This window comes from Mandrillus leucophaeus, unplaced genomic scaffold, assembly GCF_000951045.1.
Source record: "Mandrillus leucophaeus isolate KB7577 unplaced genomic scaffold, Mleu.le_1.0 Scaffold668, whole genome shotgun sequence".
Lineage (NCBI taxonomy): Eukaryota > Metazoa > Chordata > Mammalia > Primates > Cercopithecidae > Mandrillus > Mandrillus leucophaeus.
In genome coordinates, this window is record NW_012107230.1 from 1,818,355 (window position 1) to 1,841,375 (window position 23,021).

General features: G+C 39.5%; 1 protein-coding gene across 1 annotated transcript; it reads right to left on the reverse strand.

Moving 5' to 3' along the window:
* Positions 1–21,442: 21,442 nt before the first annotated feature.
* On the reverse strand, positions 21,443–22,734 carry LOC105554963 (putative MAGE domain-containing protein MAGEA13P). Its single transcript, XM_012001635.1, is given in 2 exon segments — positions 21,443–22,646; positions 22,648–22,734. Coding segments are annotated over 2 exon segments (951 nt in total). The 3' UTR covers positions 21,443–21,782.
* Between the last annotated feature and the right edge of the window lie 287 nt (positions 22,735–23,021).

The following is a 23,021-nucleotide window of genomic DNA, read 5'->3' on the forward strand; positions in this document are numbered from 1 at the left end:
TAGTTGATTCTGACAATTTTTGCTCATTTTTTTGTTGTTGCTGTTTCTGTGTAGAGGTGACCTCTTTAGCTGCCTACTCTGCCATTTCTACTGCTGAGTAGATCAGTGGTTACCAAAATGGTCAAGATGGCTTGGGGAGAAGACTTTAGGTTAGTTTGGAAGAAGAATTTAAGTTGGTTTAAGTTGGTTTGGTGATTCTTTTGGTATTTAACAGTTTAAGACTTGACTACCATGGTAGACATACAAATCTACACACTGAATAAAATTGTAAAAACTATGTATGCACACACACACACCCACAAGTGCATCTAAAACTTGAAGTCCAAATAAGGTTAACAGATTGTATCTATGTTAATTTTCTGATTGTGATGTTGTATTATAGTTACGCAAAATATCATCGGAAGAAACTGCATGAAGGCTTTATGGGATCTCTGTATTCTTACAATTCATACAAACCTACAATATCTCAAAATAAAAAGCAAAATAAATTTTTAGCATGGTAGAACCATTTTATCTCAAGCAGATAATATTTAATATGGTTAAATGTGAAATCTGTGGCTTCAGTTTCTAAAATTCAGTTCCATAAGCATAGCATGGAAGAAGCATGACTTGCCAAAAGTTTACATTAAAAGTATCTGGGGATTTGATTCACTGCAAGTTCACAATCTATTATGTTGCAACTCTTAAAATAGCTCTGTGTATCTTATACTTAGTAGAGTGGCAAGAATCAGAATCTTGGATCAATTATTGCATTACATATTATGGTAGACATCAGCAACTTCAATGTGTCCAGAGGACAAGGTCAAGAATGTAAGACCTAGAAACCATATCGTGTTAGTTTTTTTTTTTTTTTTTTTTTTTTTTTTTTGCTGTGCAACAAATCAACTCCAAAATTTAGCGGCTTAAAAAAACATTTATCATTTCAGTTTCTAAGTGTCAGTAATTTGAGAGGAGCTTAGTTGCGTGGTTATGGCTCAGTGTTTCTCAGGTACTTGCAATCAAAATGTCAGCCAGGGCTGCAGTCATATGTAGGGTTGACTGGGGGAGCTAGAATTCACTTCCAAGAATGCTTACTCACATGGCTCCTGGCGTAAGGTTTCAGCTCCATGATGGATCTTGACATGAGGCTTTAGTACCCCTCACCACATGGATTGCTCCATAGGGCTGATTGAGTGTCCTGACGACATGGCATCTGGCTTCTGCCAGAGCAAGTGATCTAAACAAGAGAACAAGGAAGACACTTCATTTCTTTTTATGACATGTCATACACAGTCACTTCTGCCATACTCTACTCATCAATCCAACTTGTATTCAAAAGGAGAGAAATTAAGCACTACTTCTTGAAGGGATTAGTATCAAAGAATATGTGGACGTATTTTAAAACTACCACACAAATCATGCAAAGAAAGGCTGAAGGAAATTTCTTGAAAAGAAAAAGCCAGGATAGCTAAAGGAATAACCTAAAAAATGTCTTCAAAAAGCAGACTGCTGTTACAGAAGGTGTGGTTCTGCATAACTTTAGAAGGCTGATTTAGGACCTACTGCACCTGTCCAGCAATGGCATGAGGGACGTTTGTCCTCCTAGTCACTGTAAGTATTTGAGCAGGGAATAAGACCCACATATCAGGGATGACAGAGAGATTCCTACATAGAAAATGAGGTTCGACTTGATACACTTTTAAGTAGTTTTCAACTCTGAGATTCCATGGCTCAACTCTATGAAGGTAAATTGACATATGGTAAAACATTATGTTGGTTGTTTAATGATATAGGTGTTCAGAGAGGGAGGAATCCATGTTATACTCTTCCCTTTGAAGAAGATGTTATATGAACCATGAACCAAATAGGGAAATCAACATTTACTATTTTGACAATGGTAAAATGTAATGAGGCTGCTTATATGTATGTATACACATGCATACACACACACATTAAAGGCTGGAATTTCCTTTTATAAATGCCCACATTGGAACATATGAATTATCTTATTGTTCATGTTAGGTCATGCCTTGTGCAGTGAATGATATATCCATGCCATAACAAATATCAATTGTTAGCTTTTTCTACAAGTGTCCCCATTCCTTGCTAGAATTTCTCACATTATGTTCAGGTCTATTAAATATAAAATCATTCCACAAATAAGAAACAGTAACTCTGCTACATGATTTGGAACAAGTACAGTGTCTTTATCCATAATTATATATTTATTTTATTGACTTATTTTATGCTGTGTAGATGAGCCAAAATTATGATTGCATTGAGTGGCAATTTTCCTTTAAGAACATTTTAATTCTACCAACCGCAAATATGATTATTCTTAATTGTTTCTCTAGCTTTTATAACTTTAACTCTATTCTAATGACTCCTAAATCTATCTTGCTCCCCTGATTTCTACTGGTCATTTTTATCTGGCTGTCCCACAAGCACTACCAATTCAACATGTCCAGAACATTACTTGTTATCTTCCCTAACAAATTAACCCTTTGTCCAAATTTTTCATGTCATCCATCCAGTCACTAGGATAAATCTTTGGAGTCATCCTAGACTTCCCCTCCCTCATTACCCTATTTAGTTAATCACTCAAATTTCCAGGTTTTACTTTTAAAAGTTTCTTCCATTACTTGATCTTCAGCTCTATCAACCTGCACCAGTTTGAGCTGCCATCTCTCCTGGATTACTTAACTTTAGTCAGTTTAATAATTTTCCTTACCCTAACTTTTATTCACTTCAATGTATTTCCTGTATGTTGTCAGAATACTACACTAAAAGTCTGATTGTACTACTTCTCTGCTAAAAACTTGTCAATGGCTCACTAGTTTCCTCAGAACTTAATGAAAGCTGCCTGATTTGGCAAACCTAGTTTTTCATGATCTGACATCTTACCTACCTTTCCAGTATTAACTGTCACAAACCCTGCCTTACATTTGACATTCTAACAACACAGAAGTGCTTTCAGGTCTCCGCATATATAGCTGCCAAGTTTATGAAGTGTAAATATAGGACATTTAGTTAAATTTGAATTTCAGATAAACAACGAATACATTTTTAGTATAAGTATTTCCCATGTAACATGCTGTTTCTTACATTTGTTTTAGTTCATGCTATTATATCTCTCTGGAATTCACTTGCCCATTTTAATATCAGCTCAACTACTATCTCCAGTAGGACACCCATTCTCCACACTCTCTCCCACCAGTACTATATAATTACCATTTTGAGTGTCTTTCTCTATCAGCAAAATTCCTTGAGGGTAGGGACCATGCTTTATTTGTCCCTGTATTGTTATTATCCAGCAGAGTACCAGACCCTTTATAGGCGCTCAGTAAATATTTGATAAATGAATGATTCTCCTGATACTAGTATTTATATTTTCTCTTTATATCTAATTAGAATAATTCATTTTACCATTTGCACAAAAGAAAATTGAAAGAAAATCTTTTCTAAATATAGTCAAACACTCAAACTTGATAGGACAGTACATTTTTCCCTGAAGAGTGAAATACAAAAATAAATTTAATGAAAACAAATTTTTCTTTTTATCTATTTTTTAACATTGTAAAACCTTCTCTATATCATGAACTTTCAGTAAAACTGCTTTGACCTCAAAACAATACGTTGTACTGGCCCATATTGTTTGATTTTTGACTTAGGCACCATACATTGCTAAACTCATATATTTTGCACATTTGAAATATCTATGGGCATGGGAGACTGATATATTCAAGGTAACAGCCTAAGAAGAACTCATATCAAGAGCTTAGTAGGTCAAACTTTATTTGTCCATTGCCTATATTTTATTTTACTAAGAATGTTTTACCTAACACTTGAAAAAGGGTGTATTTGAATATCTATTGAATGGTGAGTCAGCTCCAAACTTGATATTCAATCTTATGCTTATGGAGAAAACAGGTAAACATATTAATCAAGAAGTAAGCAACGGTTAGTCAGATGGAGAAGCAGAATACTGGAATGAAATGTCTGCTGCCAGTTTATCCTGTTTTCAAAGCACACTCTTCAGTAGTTCATTAAATTATGCAAAGATCTTAAAAGGTATAATGTTATCTAGTCTTAGTCATATAAGTTGGTGCAAAATATGCTTTCTACTGTATTCAAGGCATCTTGCCACTATGTCTGGCTGCTAAACAAATACCTGCCAATGGAAGGATCCTGGGTTTCAAAGACTGCTAAAAATATTATGAATGGGACTTGAAGGTGAAGTCATTAGTTTTCTAGGACTACTGAAACAAAGTACCACAAACTGGCATAAAAATATGTACATTTATTGTCTCACCGTTCTGGATGCTAGAAGTCCAAAATCAGAGTGTCATCAGAGTTAATTCCTTATGAGCATTCTGAGGGAGAATCTGTTGTATTTCTCTCTCCTCACTTCTGGTGATGGTCAGGAATCCTTGGCATTCCTTGGCTTTTGAGATGCATCATTCTAGTGTCTCACCTCATCTGCACATGTCATTTTCCCTGTATGTATGTCTTCACATCATCTTCTCTCTTTTTATAAGGACATTAGTCATATTGGATTAGAGCCCACCCAAATGATTTCATTATATCTGCAAAGAATGTATTTCCACAAAAGGTCACTTTCACAGGTACTGTGGAACTTCAACATATCATTTTGGAAGACACAATTCAACCCAGAACGATCTGCCCTTTGCCCTCCCCAAATCCATGTCCCTTTCATGCACAAAACACCTGAACCCCACCCCAACATCTTCAAAAGTCTTAACCCATTCCGGCATTAATTTTAAGTCCAAAATATTATCTACATATAATCAACTCCAAAAGTCCCAAATCTCATCATCTAAATTATTTAAATAAATTATGAATGAGACTCTGGATGTGATTCATAGTAGGGCGACGTTCCTCTCTTTCAATGGATCTGTGAAACCTAAAAAAGAAATGATCCTCTTCCAAGATATAATCATGAGGCAAGTATAATGTAGGCATCTTATTTTAAAAGGGAGGAATTGGAAGACAAAGGGGTTACTGGTCTAAAGCAATTTTGCAACACAGCAGGGCAAATTTCAATAGATTCCAAGGCCTGAAAATAATTATCTGTGACTCAATGCTCTGTCCTCTGGGCCCACTGATGTGGACTTGCCCTCTTGACCTTGAGTGGTGGCTTCAACCTCCGGCACCTACGAAGTGAAAGTCCTGCCCCTCAAGGCCTGTGCTATCTCTTGCCTATGCATGCTTGGCTCTGCCCTTGAAGTCATTCTTCCTTCATTTTGCCCCACCTCTGTCTCTTTCTATCCAGGCTGGCAATGCTTTGCTAGTAAAATTTTCAAAAATCCTTTCAGTCTTCTGTGGATGGATGTCAAGAGAAGGCATTTTTCTTGTGTTTTTGTTTTCACATTGTTTTCCCTGTTTTTGTAAGGACACTCGTTATATTGGATTAAGGCTTACCCTAATGTCTTGATTACATCTGCAAAGATTCTCTTTCCAAATTCACAGACACTGGAAGTTAGGACTTCAATATATGTGTTCGGGGGACATAATCCAACCTACAACAAGGAGGAACTCACCGACTCCCTGCAACTATAGAAAAAATTATGTGTTTTATGTACATGTTAAAGAATTCCCTTGGCAAAAGTCCTCATTTCGCCAACTTTCATCAGATTCTGAAAGAGGTCCATACCACAAAACATTAAGAAGTGTGCCATGGACAAAGTCCTCAAGTGTTAATTGAAAGTTGCTTTGTGACTCAGAATAAGTGTTCCATATCAAATCCATGATACATGTGTCTCTCCAATGCCGACTGTCTGTGAAGAGGCAAACGAGACAAAGTGAACGCCCTACCAGATTGTTTTAACTGCAGGGCTTTGGTTTGAAATGCTTGTCTATTCTCCCATTTATGGCAAGTAATTACCCTTATGTTCTTATGCCAAATGAATAGAATATTCCAACTTCCTGCCTATATAATATGGATCTTATGATAATAGGCTATTCTGAAAAAGATAACAAAAAATCTTTAAAATCACAGAATTCTTCCTGAAGAGAATGTAATGTTATTTTATGAGTCCAAGTCAACTTAGTTTTGCTTACCTTGTAAGTCACACACGTTAAGTAACAATTGTGCTACTTCCACAGTATTCGTAAGTTTCAAGAGATTTGGTGAAATAAATGTTTTGATTTAAAAGATCATAAAACGTTTTAAAGTTTATAGCAACCAGACTTCTAGGTATACGAGTCAGAATAATTAGGTACAGATTTATAAGATTCTGATTTCATGCTAATTATGTCTCATAATGATTGCATTTTAGATTCTATGTAACTAAGTAGCAATTACAGTTTGAAAAGCATATATTAAATGCAAATATTTATTCCACTAATAACAGTTTTAGCCCAATTTGAGTTATTTAACCGATTTGGTCATGATAGTAGTGAAACCAGTCATTTATGTAGATAGAGTGTGTGTTAATTAGGATTGCAGATGACACTAACTGGTGAATTTGCCAGTACATTCAAATTGGGATTTAATTTCAAAGTGAACTGAATACTAAGAGAAATCATCCTTCAGAAACAGAGAGAAACTCAATACTTGTAAGTGCAGGATATGGTATAGTTGACTAGAATGAATAGCAGACCCCTACCTATTTATTTCCTGCCTCCAATCTATTCTACCTTCCAGGATTGATTTGTCTCAAACATGGCTCTGATCATGTGAGTGTACTTCTCAGAAAACATCAATGACTCCAATTTTTCAAAATATTGGGTACAAACATGTCACTCTGGCATTTAAGGCTCTAATATTATATTTTTTTTATTATCTGTAAGGTCCACAAATACTTAGTAATTACGTGATACATATTACTAACCCATGCTTCAAAAATTATTGAGGAAAATTAGCAAATATTTTGAACTGAATGAAAATCTAACTAAAACATATCAGAATCTGTGAGATTCTGCCAAATAAGTGCTTAGTGGGAATTTTATACACTTAAATGCTCATATTACAAAAAAAAGATTCAATTCAATAATATCAGCTTCCAAATTAAGAAAATATAAAATGTAATTAAATTAAATCCAAGACAAGCAGAAGATAGTGATAATATAGATAACAGCAGAATTCAATGTAATTGAAATTCATGAAACAATAAATAATATCAATGGAACAAAAATCATTTCTTTAAAAATATCAGAGAAGCTGAAATATTTTAATTTTTAAAAAAAAAGACTATAGGAAAGCAATGACTTTGAACACAGCTTGAAATATAAAAAGCTGTGCAAATAGAGGAAAGAATATATGATATAGGAGTTTGCAGAATGGGAAAAATGAAAGAGCACATATTGTAATCATATAAATGAATACATGTCTTACAGTATAATAATAATTTGCAATTATTTGAACTTGTGGAATAGTCATCAAATTCTTTAGATTTATAGCAAATGCACATAGAGGAAACAGTGTGATAACATAAAAAATTTTGAAAGCCTTATTTTTACAAGTGGAAAATGCTGGTTAAATATTAAATGGTGTTGGAAAAAAACAGTACTGGCGAATATATTGATGCTTATTAATTTACCTGTACTTTTTGTGGAGAACGTAAACCTACATTTAAAAAAAATTAAAAAATATTCCTTATAAGATGATTCCATTGCAAATAAAAGATAATCTGTGCATATTTTACAAATGAAAATGTATACAAACACTTTGGAATCAAAACCATTTGGCAAAACCCAGGGATTCGTGAATCTCAGAAAGAAGGCCATGGTCAAAAAAATAAAGAGATTTTTATATAAGGAAAGGGGCTTATATACGGAAAGGGACTGTGTGGTTCTACTAAAAAGAAAAAGACAAAGGAACAAGTAATACTGAAGATAAAATCTTAAAGCACAAGGATAATATGGAATCATATCAGTGACAATTAATGGTTTCATTAGGACAGTGTGTGAATGAAATCATTCAAATGGTGGAATTGTTGAACGAAGAAAATGAGTATGTGACACAGAGCTAACAACAAAGCATGTAATACATATGGTAGAGAAGCATTAACAAAACCACAAAACAAAGCTCTTTCTCCGTGGCGTTTCCTTTGTGAAAGATAATCATATGGAATTTGATTCTCTTATATGGAACTTAAGAGACTTAATGTTGAATAATAACATTCAAAGGAAAATCAAGGAGTATTCAACTAAAGGTGCTTTTCCAAGTACAACTTGGAATTAGCGGCAGTAACGACTAAAGAACATATTTTGTAAATGCCATAATTTATTTGTTATCAGCTTTGACAAGAGACATATAAAAAACAATCACAATAATGAATGTGATCATTATAATTCAATCACCCCATGTTGCCTGTATACTGTCTTCATATAAATATTGGATGCAATCATGTCATGGAGAATATGGCTTGGATATTAATATAATTCCCCTTTTAAAGTATAAGCTAGTACTTTTTCTAGACGGAGGGCTTTAAAAAGAAGATAGATTCTTACTTGTGCAGCATTGTATTTGAAACTGCGGGGAAAGTTTGATGACTAACCACAGCTTATTAATTGGATTGTGATTTTTGTTTTTCTTGTTAAACAAGTGGTAGGCATGCCAGAAGCTGAGACGAACCCAGCAAGAGGTTGATCAACGTTGCCAACAAACAATCTTGAGAATGTGTGTTTATTCTTGGTAGTCTAAATCAAAATATTTATATTATTTAAACCTTTTAAAGATAAAATAATTCATGTGCGTTTAATAAATGTTAGAAATTTTAAAATCGTAAATAAGAAAACAAAAGGTAACATATTTCAACTAGCAGAGAAAAATGTTTTTGCTATTTTCCCAGTTGTGTGTAATGTGTCTATAGGAACGTAAGTGTGTGTCCTCCTGCCTTTCAATTCTGTTTTTAATTTAAATAAGATTGAAATTTTGGGATGTGTGTCATGCCTAGGTAATTTAGATTTTAAATTTAGATTGTAGGACTTTGCTTCTGGCCACAATGTAGCAACAGGAACTGAATCTTCACTCCTACCTGATATACCATAACAACCAGATGAAATATATGAGACAATGATTTTTAATTTATTGACATCAGGCAATGACAAACAGTGATCTCTGAGAAATGAGAAGCAATAAAATGCTATTCAACCATAAATAGAGAGAAATCTTGTCATTTGCAGCAACATGAAAGAACCTGGAGGTCATTCATTATGTTATGTGAAATAAGCCAGGCACAGAGAGACAAATAATGCACATTCTCACTCATAAGTGGGAGCTAAGAAAGTTGATCTCATTGAAGTAGAGAGTAGAGTGATAATTACCAGAGGCTGAGAAAGGGAGGGGAATAAAAAAAGGTAGGTTAATGGGTACAAAAACATACAGCTAGATAGAAGGAATAAGTTCTAGTTTTTGATACCACAATAAGGTGGCTATAGTTAACAATAATATATTATATATTTCAAAATAGCTAAAAGAGAAGATTTGAAATTTTTCCAACACAAAGAAATCATAAATGTTTGAGGGAATGGATATTCTAAACACCCTGGTTTGGTCACTACACATTGTATTGTGTAATATCACTTGTATCCCATAAGTATGTACAGTTATTATATATCAATAAACAATTTTGTATTATATTTAAAAAAGAAAAGAAAAGAAAAACACACGAAGTGAACCCTACCTTTGCTTCAGCTTACTGCTTGTGGAGAGAATGCAAGCCACAGTGGGAACTGACATTTGTCTTTGAATTGAGGATATAGAGCAGGGAGCTCAGGGAGGCCCATGTAGCTAGAATTTTCGGGGTAGAATACCAAAGAGGAGAGAACAACATACAGAGAGAACTCAAGAGTTCATACAAGGCTGGGGATAGTTCTCCTTCCCGTGAGTCCGAGAAAAGACTCATAATTCATGGGGCATTAGGTAGAGTACTCTGAAGGATTTTGCCTTAGTAGTGAGGCAATATTAGCAATAGACTAAAAACTGCTATGATCTTACCTAAAAAAGTTTAAAAGCAAGGCCTGAAAGGATCATAGTATTTCCAAGTAACTTATCTCAGAAAAAAAGTTCGATGATATTTATTTATAGAATTAAAAAATAGGCCGGGCGTGGTGGCTCACGCTTGTAATCCCAGCACTTTGGGAGGCCGAAGCAGGTGGATCACCTGAGGTCGGGAGTTCAAGACCAGCCTGACCAACATGGAGAAACCCTGTCTCTACTAAAAATACAAAATTAGCCGGGGTGGTGGCACATGCCTGTAATCCCAGCTACTTGGGAGGCTGAGGCAGGAGAATCACTTGAACCCAGGAGGCGGAGGTTGCGGTGAGCCGAGATCTGCCATTGCACTCCAGCTTGGACAAAAAGAGCGAAACTCTGTCTCAAAATATATATATATATATATATATACTCAGTGCTCAACAAGGGAAAATTCACAGGTTAACATACAATCAAAATTGCCAGACATGCAAAGAAGCATGAAATTAAGATTGCTACTTAAAAGGAAAATCAGTTGGTCGTAATTGACACAGATGATAGAGTTAGTAGGCAAGCATATTAAAACAGTTATTAAAGCTGTATTTCACACGTTCAAGAAATAAGAGTAAAAGTTAAACATGTTAAATGCAGACGTTGAAGATATAATAAAAGTCCCAAATGAACCTTGAGAAAAGAAAACGACAATATTAAAATAAAAAACTACACTGGCCTAGACACCGCAGAAGAAAAAGTTTATGTACTTGAAGATACAGCCATAGACATTTTCCACAATGAAACAGTGATGCTCTCAGAGAAAGAAAAAAGACTAATACCAATAAATAGAAACTTAGCATGCTATGAGACTACTTCACATGGGCTAATATACATAAATTTTGAGACTCTGAAAAAGAGGGTCAAATGGGGATAGAAAAAATATTCGAATAAATTGTTAATTAAAAATCCCCAATTTTGATGCGTACTCTAAACCCACAGAGCCAAAAAGAATTCCAAGAACAACAAATGTGAAGAACACTATACTAAGTCATATCATAATCAAATTGCTTAAAACCACCAATAAAGAGAAAATCTTTAAAGTAGCGAGAAGAAAAAAAAAAAAACTTTACCTACAAAAGAACAAAGATGAGGATGAAAGTGGATATCTTGTCAAAAACAATGAAAGCCAGTGGAGATTGGGACACTATCTTTAAAGTACTGAAAGGAAAAAAATAAAATGTCAACCTAGTTTTCTATACCCTATGAAAATGTATTTCAAAAACAAAAATGAAACAAAGCCTCTTTCAGAAATACAAAACCTTAAAGGAATTCACCGACAACAGTTCTGCACCATAAAAAATGTTAAAAAAAAAAAAAAGTCCTCTAGTCAGATGGAAAATGATACCAGATAGAAATCTGTATCCTATATAAAGGAATGAAGAGTACTAGAAACTGCAATTACATGGGTAAGTATAAAATATGTTTTCTTTGTTATGTAAGTATCTTCATGGTAATTGACAGTTTAAAATTAAAAAAAAAAACAACATATGAAGACATTTATAGAAATAGATGTATAATGTTGGTTTTTGTGTTTCTGAGCGTTCTGAATTCCAGTGCGTAGAGCCAGCTGTTTCCCTCTTTATACCCAGGGCCCTCCTACCTCAGCGTGGTCACTGTGGTCACACATACCAAGGATTTTAGAAACATGTATAATTTAAAGAGTGAGCAATAGGTTATTAGAACGGGTGTTGCGAACCCCAAATTATATTTCTCCATTTTACATGGGGAGCTCTTTTTTTTTTTTTTTTAGATGGAGGCTTGCTCTGTAGCCCAGGCTGGAGTGCAGTGGCCGGATCTCGGCTCACTGCAAGCTGTGCCTCCCCGGTACACGCCATTCTCCTGCCTCAGCCTCCTGAGTAGCTGGGACTACAGGTGCCTGCCACCTCGCCCAACTAGTTTTTGTTTTTTTTTTTTTTTGTATTTTTTTAGTAGAGACGGGGTTTCACCGTGTTAGCCAGGATGGTCTTGATCTCCTGACCTCGTGATCCACCCGTCTCAGCCTCTCAAAGTGCTGGGATTACAGGCTTGAGCCACCGCACCCGGCCCTACATGGGGAACTCTTATAGGAATAACTTCACCTTTTGTTATTAAAGGGAATTAAGCTACATAATAAAAGATTTAAAGGGAGTTAAGGTTCTGAATATCAGTCAAGAAGGTTGTGAGCCATGCTGAAAGAGCAGAGAGAACATGTGAAGGTAAAATGATCTAAGTTCCCTCTCTTGTTGAAAAGGCTGGAACAGAACCTGAGAATAGTTTTAAAAGAAGGGAATGGTGGAAAGTCCGAGAAAGCTCTCTTTGTTGTTTGGTGCTGAAGAGACTACCAGGTAAAGGCGATAGTGGGAGACTATTTCCGAGACAAGAGTTTGACACAGATCTATGCAAGGTAGAGACAGGGACTGGTGTCGGTAGGAAGGAAAAGCCTGTGCAAAATCTGAAAGTGGATGATGCATTAGAGGGAAGGTAGCCAGTCCCATGCTAAGAATGAAGACTAGATAAGTGAATAGGAGGACAGTGTGTATCTCTAGGTGTCTAACTTGATGGGGTGGAGCAATGAGGAGTCACAGAAATAAGAAATGGACGATAAGGCATATGGGAGATGCTGAGGTTGGTGGGCCACAGGTTATTGACAGTATCAAAAAGCTAGACAGCAAAATTGAAATTCAGTGCATTGGACATAATAGAGTCCACATAGATAACTGCCTGTACCAGAGTGTGATGAAATCCATGTCTGAGGAAGGGTCTTTTAACATAGAGCTTTCCTAGCAGGGCTCAAGGGAAGACTAAGGTTCTATGGGTTGAGTGTCAAGGCCCACTGCTTCAGAGGAAGAAGAAAGGGTACTGAGTGGACAAAACTCTGGTCTTCTAGTCCTCATTGCAATCAGACTGCTCTGCCTTCTCATGTTCATTTATTGGATTTCTGTGGAAGGCTTCAAATTGAATGACGGGTCTCTCTTCTAAACGTTTGGCAACTGCGGTCCACCAGCTAGATATAAATATGATAGATAATTGAGACCTGGCTTCCAGGTCCTGAGGCCCAAGATTGCACCCAGCACTTTGTCTGCTTGCCATAGAAACTTTAGTTAATCTAGCAGATCTGCCAGCTTCCTAAACCAGCCACACAGGGTTAAAGGAGTGTCTGGGTGCTGGTGCCAGTAAGATTAGAGCCTTAGGGGTGACCTAAGATAGCAGATGTGAGATTGAAAACTCACAATATATAATTGTATGTGTGGGTGTTTTTTATATACACATATAACAAACCACAAATATACAAGCATGGACACAAGTATACACACACGCACGCATCCATCCATCCATCCATCCATGGATATAGACTGTGTTTAGGAAAACACAGGAAATTTTTCTCTGGTGGATTTTTCTGGATGGGTACTTTCTCGCTTTAAATTATTCCTTGGATTTATCAAGTTCTGTGTGAGTTTGGTTGCTAATGTGTTTGCCAGAGAGAGGATGACTGCAAAATGATCTCTATTAATGCAGCACAACCTAATTTCCAGTCTGAATGTAATGCTTTGTCTTTTTCGTTTGTTTTTCTTCAACACGTGTTCAATAAATGTTTGCTGGAAGAATAAGTGAATAAGTCAAAGTACCAGAGAATCACATTGGCTGGTTCAAAATGTGAAGCCTGACTTATGCCTGGATTTTCTGCCTCCATGGAAAAAACCTACAGTGCCACAACTGCTCATGTAGCTTCAGAATTCCCAAGGGAAAGTAGCACTGAGTGTGTCATCATGGATGTCTCATCTCCAGGCCTAAACACTGTCTTGGCTGTGGGGATGCTGTCAACATCATCATACATGATGCTTCCTGCTTTGCACCCCACATATTCCTGTTAGTTTAACAAGGAAGCATGTACCATCTCCACGGGTTTTCCATCTACGCTGCGCATGTCTGCACCTTGGGCCAATCTGCACATGTCTGCACCTATGCCAGACAGTATCTGGTGTCAACGTAGGCCCGCAGTCATAGACACCCACCCTCTAGAGTGCCAATGGCTCAGATTCCAAGGGAGGTAATCTGAGCAGGGGACATCATTTGGACTATTTTCCAGACAAGTCTACCCTCAGCCCTTTATCTGCAGTCCCAGGGCATTCGCACTCCAACTGCCCCTGTTGGAAGCTGTAGCATCCCTTCCACTGCTCCTCAGTGTTTCTGCTTGTTATCTTGTTGGTCATCAGTCACCGACCCCACTCACTCACAAAGCCCCAGCCTTCATGGAGGAGGTCCGCTATGGAGGGGAAAACATACCAGACTCTGGCAGGCATTGCAACAACTCCAGGCCTGGGACGCTGGCAAGGGTGTCATGGACTACTAGAGTAGTCAGGAGAGGTAACTCACCTAGAATAATGCTGGGTAGCCAGCCATGCTCTTCCTGACAGGACATAAGTTGACTCTAAGGCAGGGTGGTGTGTCTGGCATGCCACTGGTCCACTCTGTCAGTAGACCTGCCTACCCAGACCACACTGAAGCTTCCAGCTTGGAACAAAGACTCAGAGATTCCCTGAGCCTATTCACATAAGTTGTCCTGTACCACCATGCTCCCCACCCAGATTTCCCACCTTCTCTTCTAGGCACTGCTTCACTCTACACTGAACTCCGGATTTAGAGCTCTGAGTGTTGGCCGGCCTTGGACTCTCTGGAACCGTTTTGCATGTGGTCTTGCTCATGGACTCTGGCAACTGCTCTGCCTTAGATCCTTCCAAGGCCCCTCACTAGCTGAGGAGTGTCCTGTCTGGTCCTCTTCCCTGGCTCTGCTCTTGAACATTCTGACCAAATCCTTGCTTCTCAAAGCAAAGGGAGAATGGTTGACACTTCAGAATTTTAAACCATACGCGGAAGAATTGTGTTGCTCTGGACGTCCCTGCATAAATCTCGCTTTGTATGGGTGAGGAATTAAGTTATGTTTTCTGCTTAACCTAATGAGAAAATATCTACTAAAACCATAGTGAGATAATATTTGTTCACCCATAATTTTACTCCACATTTAAAATATTAATAATAAAAAATGGTTCTGAGCAGGTAGGTATTCACGTACACTGGTTTTATGAGAAAATGAATGTTGCAGCATTTTTGGAATAAAATGTCAGCAGCATTTATAAAAAATAAAATCATTCGTACCTCTCCCACTTAAATCCAATTTTCCACGTCAAAATGTCTTTCTTATGAGAACAAAAACACATTTGACCAAGAATTCACGTTTTAAAAATGTTGATTTAAGTCCTATTAATCATACAGAAAAATCTAGAAACAACTCACTTGTCCATTAGGAGGAAAAATTTTGAATTAATTATGACTCATACATTCTCACATTCTTTAGAATACTAGGGAGTAGGTACAAAAGTGAGGTAGATTTATATGTGCTGCTATGGAAAGATTCTGCATCAACTTTATTAAGTGGCAAAGGCAAATGTCAGGTGAATGTATACTTCATTACCCATGCATATTTTAAAAAATTGCTTCTACTCAGAAGCAGCTTCTGGGCTCCTCGAATCTCCATCTGGTTCAGCCGGCCTGCCTCCACTCAAGGTGAACCAGAGTCTCTTAAGGTGGAGGTGGACCCCAACATCCAGGCTGTGGGCACCCAGGAGAAACAGCAGATCAAGACGCTCAACTAGTTTGTCTCCTTCATTGACAAGGTGCGGTTCCTGGAGCAGCAGAACAAGATGCTGGAGACCAAGTGGAGCCTCCTGCCACAGCAGAAGGCAGCTTGGAACAACATCATGTTTAACAGCTACATCAATAACCTTTGGAAACATCTGGAAACTCTGGGCCATGAAAAAGCCGAAGCTAGAAGCCGATCTTGGATACATTCAGGGACTGGTGGGAAACTTCAGGAATAAATACAAGGATGAGATCAATAAGTATACAGTTATAACGAATTTGTCCTCTACAAGAAGGATGTGGATGAAGCTTACATGAACAAAGTAGAGCTGAAGTCTCAGCTGAAAGAACTGACCGACGAGATCAACTTCCTCAGACAGCTGTATGAAGAAAAGATCCTGAGGTGCAGTCCCAGTTTCTGGACACATCTGTGATTCCTACCTATGGGCAACAGCCGCTCCCCGGATGTGGATGGCATCACTGCCAAGTGTGCCCAGTGTGAGGAGATTGCCAGCCATAACCCAGCTGAGGCTGAGAACGTGTACCAGAACAAGTGTGAGGGGCTGCAGATGCCGCCTGGCAAGCACAGAGCTGACCTGTGTTGTACGAAGATGGATATCTCTGAAATGAACTGGAACGTCAGCCAGCTCTAGGCTGAGACTGAGGGCCTCAAAGGCAAGATGGCTTACCTGAGGCCGTCATGGCAGATGCCAAGCACTGTGGGGAGCTGGCTGTTAAGGACACCAATGCCCATTAGGGATGTCAGTGCAAAGCTAGTGGAGCTGGAGGCAGCCTCGCAGGGGGCCAACCAGGACATGGCCCAGCAGCTGCACGAGTACCGGGAGCTGATGAAATTCAAACTGGCCCTGGACATTGAGATTGCTACCTACAGGAAGCTGCTGGAGTGGAGGACGAGGAGAGCTGGATGGAGTCTGGGATGAGTAACATGAGTATCCATAGTAAGAACACCAGTGGCTACTCAGATGGGCTGAGCTTGGCCTATGGGAGCCTCACAAGCTCTACAGCCTGGGCTCTGGCAGGGGTTCTGACACCTTTAGCCTCAGGAGCTCCTCCAGGACCATGGTTGTGAAGATTTTTGAGACCCGTGATGGGAAGCTAGCATCAGGGTCCCCTGATGTTCTGCCCAATTGACTAGCCACAGAAGTCCCTCCTAGCCTACCCGCTCCTGTGGTTGCCTCAGAACCTCTGGGAAAGGCCACTGTGCAGGGGAGCATAGGGAGCAGGAGAACCATCTGATGCTCAGCCCTAGCCCTCAGCCCACCATTGTGGAGAGTTTACTGCCTGGGGCACCTGATATTGCTCATGCCTCCTAACTAAAAACCAATTCAATTGTGTTTTTCCAAAATAAAGCCTCAGCTAAGTCTACCAAAAAAACTCACAGTATAATTTTCTACTATATTAATCTATGAAAAAACCTAGATTCAGCTTTAAAATAATACACATCAAATTGTTAATTGTGGTTATCCCCAAAAAGGTGCCTGAATTTTGGAGGAACTTTTTAAAGGCAAGAATTTTGATTGATCTGTATTTTAAAATTTTTTTGCAATAAGTATACTTGCACAGTTACTATTATAATGAAAATATTTAAATAAGCCTAGGAGTTCCTCAAGACTTATTCAAATACTTACGTAAACAAGTATAAATATAATATAAGTATAAATAAATTTAAATATAATACTTTTATATTTAAATAACATTTATTATATGAACATATGTATAAAAATAAAAGTTGTGCATTTATCAGTTAAGTAACTGCTAGCTGATGCAACAGATAAAGCCTGACACTTGAATGGCTTAACACAACAAAAGTTTCCCTTTTGTGTGCATAAATTCTGATGTAGGTTGCCAGGGACTTCCTCTGTCAGGCCACCCAGGGATCCAGGCTGCTTCCCTGTTGAGGCTCCACCATCTGAACTCAGGGCCACCATGTTTGCTGCTCAATGGGAGAGGAAGCATGGAAATGGCACACTGGTTCTTGCTGTCACATAATAGGTACTCAATAAAAAGCAACTATCATAACTTGTTATGTTATGCCCAGACCGTTTATTCCCCGAAGAAGACCACCAGAGTCCAGAGTCAAAGCTAAGCAGCAAGGATCTTTATTACAGGTTCGAACCTGGAACTCTCCCTCGCTCGTGAGACGAGACGGGCAGGAGAGCTCCCCCACTGAGCTCCGAGCAGTGTTATATAGTCTAAGAAAAGTGGGCATAGAGTTATTATACAAATCAGATATATGATTGGCTAGTGTTTGAACAAGGCGATTTGGCTAACTATGATTGGTTCCTGCCATTTCTGATATTTCGGTTCAACCTTTGAGGCGGGAGAGCAGGTTTATGGCAGCAAGAGTTTATCTTACTTAAACACGTCTTGTGACCTTTACAAAATCTCTGGTACATGCAGAAAAACAGGTACTCACAGAACTTACGAAATCTCTGGTATGTGCAAAACAAAATCTCTGGTACGTGCAGAAAAACAGGTACTCACAGAACTTATGAAATCTCTGGTATGTGCAAAACAAAATCTCTGGTACGTGCAGAAAAACAGGTACTCACAGAACTTACGAAATCTCTGGTATGTGCAAAGATTAGAGAGCAGAACAAAGGGTGTAGCGGGGGGGCGGGTACACATCTATCTTTGTGTCCTTTCAGTTATTACAACACTCTTCATTTCTTGGGGGAGTTTCTGGGAAAACTAAATTCATCTTGAAATTCACCACGTTTCTTAAGGGCTTTCAAATACAGGATCACATCCAGTTTTCAAAGAATCCTAGAAATCTTTGCAGGGAGTTCTGCACTGATCTTTGGAATAACTTCCATAATTTTAGAAGACCAAGAATTTTTTCCTTCTATTTGATGATCAAAATTTTAACTTATGAGCCTCTGCTACCCTCCACAGGACCGAACACTTTGGAACACCTGTACAGGCACCACTAAGTGAACTACAAAACAGGATTTTCCCGTGGAGGCAGAAACACAGGCAAGAGCAAGTAGAATGATGATGAACCTTTATTTTCTTTTTCATCAGAGCTAGCATGTCTATCAGGGAATTATTGTTCACCTCCTAGGAGAAATCTAGGATTTTAGGAATTCAGCCTTTTGGAGACGTTTGCTTATCAACTAATTTATACGGGCTTTCTTTGCCTACTGCTTATAAGGGAGGCTTTGGTTTTTCCACCATCAAAGTATTACCATTCCTCTGTCAATGCGTTCAGTGGCCTGCTTCAAATCACACACTTTATTAAATTCCTATCGGAAATATCAGGATGATTAAAAGATCTCTTTCTCTAACTTTAGGATTATATCCCAAGTAACAGCATATTATGTGCAAATCAAACTCTACTCACCAATCCATTTGCAAGACAATTTGAGTATGTGTCGAAGAGGCCCAGGGGGAATGACCAGGCATCAAAACATCCTCCAAAGTGGGCTTTTAACATTAGAAAGGGCTGTTGCTATCAGTGGGGTTCCAGAATGAGGGATGGAATAGTTCAGGGACCATCTGCAGAGAGAAGGAATGCTCTGTGTCTGGGGAAGGGCAGGTGATTTGGGGTTGTTCCACCTGGAGCAGGGCACAGCCCTCAGAGGGGGAGGCAGTGATGATCTGGTAAGCAGTCCAGGTTCCAGGTTCGGACAGGAGGGCACATGGGTCAACACCAGAGGAAGGGTACTGTAATGCAGGGAAGTGCTGCGACAGGACAAAAATGTGAGCGCCTAGGCAGAATGAGCTCTCAAGGACCACAGGGCTCAGGCAGGAGGACCCTAGGTTCATAAAGCCCACAGACTGTTCCCAGATTGTGTTTCTCATTCCATCTTCCTTCTTTAGGCCTGCTTTTTAGTACCTTAGCCATAAGGTTCTTTTTGTTTCCTGAAAGACATTATGGATTAATGAGAACAGATATGAACCAAGAGGCAGAAGGCCTGCCTCAGGCTACGATGAGGGGGGCAGTGCGGGCCTAGATGAATTCAGGACAGAGGTCAAGTCCCAGTCCTGTCACTTACTAGTTATATGATCTGGGGAAATTATCAAGCACTGTGAGCCTCAGTTTCTTCATATGTAAGGTCTTGTAGAAGCCCTGTCTTGTAGAAGTGTTGGAATGTATGTAATGTGAGTAAAGCACCTGGCACAGTCACTTGCATGTATTGGATCTTTCATGAATGGCAGTTGTTTCCAATATGATTTTAACCCCAAACCCTCCATATGTACCATATTCTCTGGGAGTGTGTGTTGGGAAGGTGGGGGAGAGAGAGATAGCAAGGATATTTCAGAGAATATGCAGCACACTAGGACATAACACGCCAAATGGGTCAGAAATGCTACTTTATAAATAAAACTCAGTAAATGTTTCCTATTGATAGTGTCAGGCCTCTGAGCCCAAGTCAAGCCATCGCATCCCCTGTGACCTGCACATATACACCCAGATGGCCTGAAGTAACTGAAGAATCACAAAAGAAGTGCAAATGCCCTGCCCCGCCTTAACTGATGACATCCCACCACAAAAGAAGTGAAAATGGCAGGTCCTTGCCTTAAGCGATGACATTATCTTGTGAAATTCCTTTTCCTGGCTCATCCTGGCTCAGAAAGCTCCCCCACTGAGCACTCTGTGACCCCAACTCCTGCCCGCCAGAGAACAACCCCCCTTTGACTGTAATTTTCCTTTACCTACTCAAATCCTATAAAACGGCCCCACCCTTATCTCCCTTCGCTGACTCTCTTTTCGGACTCAGCCCGCCTGCACCCAGGTGATTAAAAAGCTTTATTGCTCACACAAAGCCTGTTTGGTGACAGATAGACACATTATTTGATTTGGATGTAGTTAAGTTTTCACCAGCTGGATGCAACTCAAGGATCCTAGAAGTTTTGAGTCAAGGAGTAACTCTTTCCAACCCTCCCAACTTCTCTTCCATGCAAATAGTTATTTTCATTCATTTCACTCCCACTCAAAATCTAGCCCTTGGCTTAGAACTGCCCAAATTACAGTCAAGATCATTTAATTAAATGCCTTTCTAATAGAGTGGGCCCTGGCTGTCCCACACCAGGGAAATGCATGCCAGTCTAGAGGCTTCTGGGCAGCACTTTAAGGGGGTATCACCCTATTTCTCAGGAAATCCTTGCAGATGATGTGTATGAACACTTAGTTCATGCACTCTGTTCGGCTACACTGGGACAAGCCCAGGCCGCATTCCATACCTTGCCCCGGGTGGAGATTCCTCTCTGCCTTGTCCGCTATCCAAAGGGAACTGCTAGGAGCAGTTTTCCATTCCACGTCCTTGTCTCACTTATAAAACACATTGAGTGCCTGGCCCCTGCCACCATCCAGCTTAACTTCAAATGAACTCCCACAGAAGGAGTTGCACATTTCCAAAGCTCCAGACTTCCTTGGCTCAAGCATTTATTCTTGACCTTTTAACCTGGAGTCCCACTTCCTCACTCCTTGTTTGTACTTGCTCTTTAGGTCTTAAAGGACATCTCGCCAACTTCCTCGCTCAACCCGAAATCCCCACTACTAACACAGTGCCTTACAAAGAGCAGATGCTCAATTAATGTTTGGGGAATAAATGAGCCAGTGAACTGGGGCTCGTATTTAATAAGATTTAATTTCTCATACATTCTTGAATAAGCCAAATAATTCAGGTATAAATCTTTAACACAAAACCACAGACTAAAAGGCGTACATAAATCCTACAATTAACCATCTTCTATGTTTTTCCTGTATTTATTGATCTCATTAATTTTATTGGTAGGCTCTTACACATTTCTGAGAAAATTCCTATTCCAACACCATGTTATCTTATTCCAGATCACAAAATAAGATGCAAGCTTCCCCCTCTTTGGTTTATATAATAGAAAAACTTTCATTCTTAAACCTGATAAACAGTAATACATGTGTGATCAATGTCATTCATGAATCTACATTGTGAAGCTAATAAGCCTTTTAAGAGAAACGTTTGAAAAATACCAAAAAGCAAAAACAAACAAACAAATGAAAAGATAAAAATCTACAATCAGCCCTTTACTACTTAAAACCTCGACTTCCCTTTTCAAACATAGAGTGAAGAATCTGCCTGAGACTTCACTCAGGGCAAGAGAAGCTGTGGACTTGGCCCAGGGATGTGCGCTGGCCATGACAGTGGTACCACCCATGGTGGCAATTAGAGCCTGAGCTTTCTCTTCCTCATCTCTTAAAAGCTTTCTCATACAGGAGTGGAAAGGAACTGGCATCATTCCCACGGACTCTGGAGAAAAACTCCAGGACTTTTATCTTGGTGGTTTCAGCATGAGCTCTTGGGCTCCACCGGCATTTATATCTTGGAGGATCACTGTTGGGTACCTGACAGCACTCCAGGTATTTTTCCTGCACCAAATCTCTGGTGGTGAGCTTCCCGGGCTCCCCATAGATGAAATCCTTCCATCCAGCATACACCCCAATAATATTCAGCACTTCCCAGATCTTCTCTTCAGAGGCACAGTTGGCCTCCATGAAGATCACACCAAAGATAAGAATCAGGAGGCTGGTCTTGGGCATTCCCTGGTCATCGCTCAGCCTCCCGTCGTAGGTGAGGTCTAGTGATTTGAGGAGCACAGAGGACTGGCTGATGGGGTCCACTTCCTTCATGTCAATGCCAAAGACAATCTCCATGCATTCATGGGCTTGCATAAAGATCAGAGGGAAGTGATCCTTGTGCTCTTTGATGACGCTCTTCAGCATTTCTGCTTCTGTGATGGGCTGTTTTGTTGTATACTTGACACTCAGGAATTTCACCAACTCATCCACCTTCTTCTCCAGCATGCTACCAAGCAAGGACTCGGGCTCTGGTAGGGCCTGGGAGGCACCTGGATCCTTCTTTTCCTGGCTTCTGGAACTCCCATCAGATTGATTCCAAGGAGTGGCTTTGATAGTAGTGCAGGAGAAGCAGACTTTCTGAGAACTCTGGGGAGTACCAGGTGTTCGAGAAGCAGACACCTTCTCCAAGGTGCCCTGGATCAGAGTAGAGGAAGAGGAGGAGGCTGTGTGGTTCACCTTCTCAGCTTCAGGAGCCCTGCACACCCACAAGGCCCTGTGCGTCTTTGGGGACCTGAAGCCCTTGCTCAAGCTTGCAGTGCTGACTCTTTTGGCTGTGAGGCATCATGACTTGTTTCGGGGGCAGCCTGCAGGAGTATGGGCAGGAGATGGCTGATGAAGTCAACTGGACAGGGGGAGAGGAAGAGTGTGAAAAACTTAACCTTGTCATTCTGATAAATACTGTCTTAACAGGTCCTCCTTTAGTACTCTAGGACCCCACAGGTCTCCCGTCCTGCACTTCATCAGGACTCCTGGCATTGACTGGATCTCCTCTTCTCTGTGAGCGGAGGACACATGCCTCATATCAAGGCCTTCACTTCAAGTTCCTGGATCTGGAGGAGTTCAGGGGGC